The sequence below is a fragment of the Lathyrus oleraceus genome, chromosome 7 (assembly GCF_024323335.1).
Source record: "Lathyrus oleraceus cultivar Zhongwan6 chromosome 7, CAAS_Psat_ZW6_1.0, whole genome shotgun sequence".
Classification (NCBI taxonomy): domain Eukaryota; kingdom Viridiplantae; phylum Streptophyta; class Magnoliopsida; order Fabales; family Fabaceae; genus Lathyrus; species Lathyrus oleraceus.
Window position 1 is genome coordinate 253,913,073 of NC_066585.1, and position 4,304 is coordinate 253,917,376.

Here is a 4,304-nt window from a genome sequence, read left to right on the forward strand (position 1 = left end):
GGTACCAAAGAAAGGAGGAACCACATTAATTTTAAATGAAAAGAATGAACTGATCCCAACTCGCACAGTGACAGGGTGGCGAGTATGCATCGATTACAGAAGACTGAACACTGCAACAAGAAAGGATCATTTTCCTCTCCCTTTTATTGATCAAATGTTAGAAAGACTTGCAGGTCATGAGTATTATTGCTTTCTGGATGGATATTCGGGATACAATCAAATTGCTGTAGCCCCGGAAGATCAGGAAAAAACTGCATTTACATGTCCTTATGGTATTTTCGCTTACAGACGGATGCCATTTGGGCTATGCAATGCCCCAGCTACTTTTCAGAGGTGTATGACATCTATATTCTCCGACATGCTTGAAAAGTATATGGAGGTGTTTATGGATGATTTCTCTGTGTTTGGTTCTTCTTTTGATAATTGTTTAGCTAACTTGTCTCTTGTTTTGCAAAGATGTCAGGAAACTAACCTTATTCTCAATTGGGAGAAATGTCATTTCATGGTGCAGGAAGGAATTGTGCTTGGACACAAAATTTCCCACAAAGGAATTGAAGTGGACAAAGCCAAAGTGGAGGTGATAGCTAACCTCCCACCTCCGGTGAATGAAAAAGGGATAAGGAGTTTTTTGGGCCATGCAAGTTTTTATCGCAGGTTTATCAGAGACTTCTCAAAAGTGGCCAAACCATTGACTAATTTGCTAGTCAAGGACAAGCAATTTAATTTTGATAAAAACTGCATGGTAGCTTTCGAAACGTTAAAGAGTAAGTTGAGCAGTGCGCCTGTTGTAATCGCCCCCGATTGGTCCTTGCCTTTCGAAATAATGTGTGATGCAAGTGACCTTGCTGTGGAGGCTGTCCTAGGACAGAGAAAGGACAAATTATTGCATGTGATTTATTATGCTAGTCATGTCCTTAACCCGGCCCAAATGAATTATGCAACTACCGAAAAGGAGTTGTTGGCCGTGGTTTATGCTTTTGACAAATTTAGATCATATTTGCTTGGTTCAAAAGTCATTGTGTATACTGATCATGCTGCTTTAAAGTATTTGTTTGCTAAACAGGAATCAAAGTCGAGACTTTTGAGATGGATCCTCCTCCTTCAGGAGTTTGATTTGGAAATCAAAGACAAAAAGGGGTGCGAGAACACGGTTGCGGACCACTTATCTCGCATGTCCCCAATCAAAGAAACTGAGGAAGAACATCCTATTCAGGACACATTCGCTGATGAGCAAATACTTGTTGTTCAGGAGATACCATGGTTTGCTGACTATGCGAACTATGTGGTAGGTGGGGTTATACCTGATGACTTTAATTCTCACCAAAAGAAAAAGTTTCTTTATGATTGCAGGTTATACCTATGGGATGATCCATTTCTCTATAAAAAGGGAGTGGATGGTTTGATCAGAAGATGTGTTCCAGAAAGAGAGCAAGCCGACATTCTGAAAGCTTGTCATAATTCGGAGTATGGTGGACATTTCAGTGGAGATAGAACTGCAGCAAAAGTCCTCCAATCGGGTTTGTATTGGCCGTCGCTATTCAAGGATGCAAATTCTATAGTCCGAGAATGTGATAGGTGCCAACGAATAGGTAACATTACAAAGCGGAATCAGATGCCGCAAAACTCCATGCTAGAAGTGGAGCTATTTGATGTTTGGGGTATTGATTTTATGGGACCGTTTCCGACATCATCTGGTAAGAATTACATATTGGTTGCGGTCGATTATGTGTCAAAGTGGGTAGAGGCTGTGGCATTACCAACTAATGATGCTAAAGTGGTGGTGAAGTTCTTGAGGCATAACATTTTCTCTAGGTTTGGGGTACCACGAGCTTTAATTAGTGACCAAGGTACGCATTTTATAAATAAACTCATGGAGAATCTGTTGAAGAAGTATAATGTCAAACATAAGATAGCCACACCATATCACCCCCAGACGAGTGGGCAAGTGGAAGTATCCAACCGTCAAATAAAGCAGATCTTAGAAAAGACGGTAAGTACTTCTCGGAAAGATTGGTCCGTAAAGCTGGATGATGCATTGTGGGCATACAGGACTGCATTTAAAACACCAATAGGTATGTCCCCCTATCAACTAGTTTACGGTAAGGCTTGTCATTTACCACTCGAACTCGAGCACAGAGCCTTCTGGGCCTCCAAATTCCTTAACTGTGATTTTTTCAAAGCTGGTGAGTCCCGAATTCTTCAACTTCATGAGTTGGAAGAATTCAGGAATCAAGCTTATGAAAATGCCAAAATTTACAAAGAACAAACAAAAAAATGGCATGATCAAAAGATCCAGAAGAGGGAATTTCGGGAGGGACAACTCGTACTGTTGTTTAATTCCAGGTTGAAGCTGTTCCAAGGGAAATTGAGGTCAAGATGGTCTGGACCGTTCGTCATCAACAAAGTACTTCCTCATGGAGCAATAGAGCTTAAAAATGAGAAGAATGGCGACACCTTCAAAGTTAATGGTCAGAGGTTGAAACCATACAATCCCGGTGAAGGGGGACCAATTGAAACTGTTAAACTCATCTGAGTATGAGGTGTCCCGTCGAGTCATGCGACGTTAAACGAAGCGCTGCTTGGGAGGCAACCCAAGGGAGGTTTGATTGGTTTTGTTATTTTATTTTTGCCGAGTCAGTTCTTAAAAGAAAAATAAAAAAAAAAGAAAAAAAAATTGAAAATGAAAATGAAAAACTGCCAATACGCGTATGGACCTCATGATACGCGTATTGGACCACAATGTTACGCTCCTCTGGTGAAACGCGTATGATACGCGTATTGGCTGCGTATCATACGCGTATCATTTTGTGGACATGCTTATATAGTTTTTGTCCGTACGGACTTCATTTTCTCACTGTTTTCGTTACGTGTTTTGTGCGTATTGCTTTGATTTTTCTTTGTTTTCTTCTCTTTCATTCAGTCTACAGATCTTACAATGTCTCAATCACCAGAAGAGGTCAAGATATTCCGTACCTCCTACCATGAAGAAAGATATGATCAGATTAAGAGCCGAAATGTGGTTGAAGAGAAGCATTGGATGTATCAAAATGAAACATATCCAGAAGTCACCAATCTCCTAAAAAAGCAGAAGTTAATATTTTTTAATGATAAAATCTAGACTGTTGCGCTGGATTTGATTTGGGAATTTTATGCAAACGCGCAACGGGTGACCTCCGATGAAGAAGACCCAACAGGGAATGAATCTTTTGTTACATGGGTAAGAGGCAAGGTGATCAAATATGATTCGAAAACTATCAACAGTGTCTTGAAATGTAAATTCTATGATTCTGTTTGCCCGTTTGCTGAGTTGAAGCGTTCTGACAAAAACTATTGGCCATACAATGATATGAAAGAGTCACTGATTAGGCCAGGTCATGATTGGGCACCTACTTCAAAAATCTCTCCAGCGAAGATTATGGTGGTTGATCTAGCTCCGATTCCTAAGGCATTGGCTTATTTCATTCATCACAATTTGAGTACTAATCGGAGCGGGTCGGAATTGATATCAGAGCGTGCCCTACTTCTCCATCAGATCCTACAAAAGAAGCAGGTGAATATTGGACGAATCATCGCTGCTGATATGGATGAGATTGCTCAGTCGCCAAAGAAATCCTTAGGCCATGCGACTGTGATTTACCTGCTGTGCAAGAAAGCTGGTGTTCCGGATTTCTCTGATTCACTGATGTTGCGACCGGCTGCACCGCTGAATGCCCATTGGATGAAGGAGAGGACGGTCACAGATGATCCGCCCCGACCTCTGAGGCGACCACGAGACAGGGAGGGCAGCACCAGTGCTCCGCGCCAGGATGCTCAGCCGACTGCTACAGAGACACAGCCACCTCAGCCTCCTCAGATTGATGAGAACTCCAGAGAGTACCGGATGCAGATGTCATAGTTTTGTGTTATGCAGGACTTCTGCTTTCAGTATGGACTGTCAGGGAGAGTTCTTACTCATCAGACTGATCTTTGGGAGGAGGCACAACGCTTTAGAGATAGATTCTCCGGACCGCCTCCAACACCTCACTTTGGCCAGTTCACCTTTCCTTGGTGGAACCAGCCCGTTCAGATAGGGGGAGAGATTCCGCAGCAGCCACCGCACCAGACACCACCTCAGCAGCAGCATACTCCGTCGGGCCATACAGAGACGTTGACGCTTATCTCTGCCTTCGCACGAGGGCACACTATGTTGGATCCGACAGATGAGATTGACTTTGATACCCATATGCAGGACGGTGGACTTGGTGATTGACTGTGATTATGTTTTTTGTACTTTTGGTTTTCTCTGTGTAATTTTTGTGTTTTTT

General features: G+C 42.4%; 1 protein-coding gene across 1 annotated transcript; it reads left to right on the plus strand.

Annotated features, from left to right (window-relative positions):
• Window positions 1-283: 283 nt before the first annotated feature.
• LOC127103278 (uncharacterized) lies at window positions 284-3,895 on the plus strand (the record flags this gene model as incomplete). Its single annotated transcript, XM_051040550.1, has 5 exons — window positions 284-527; window positions 642-1,346; window positions 1,638-2,404; window positions 2,921-3,019; window positions 3,119-3,895. Coding segments are annotated over 5 exons (2,592 nt in total), but the record flags the coding sequence as incomplete, so codon positions are not given.
• Window positions 3,896-4,304: the final 409 nt, after the last annotated feature.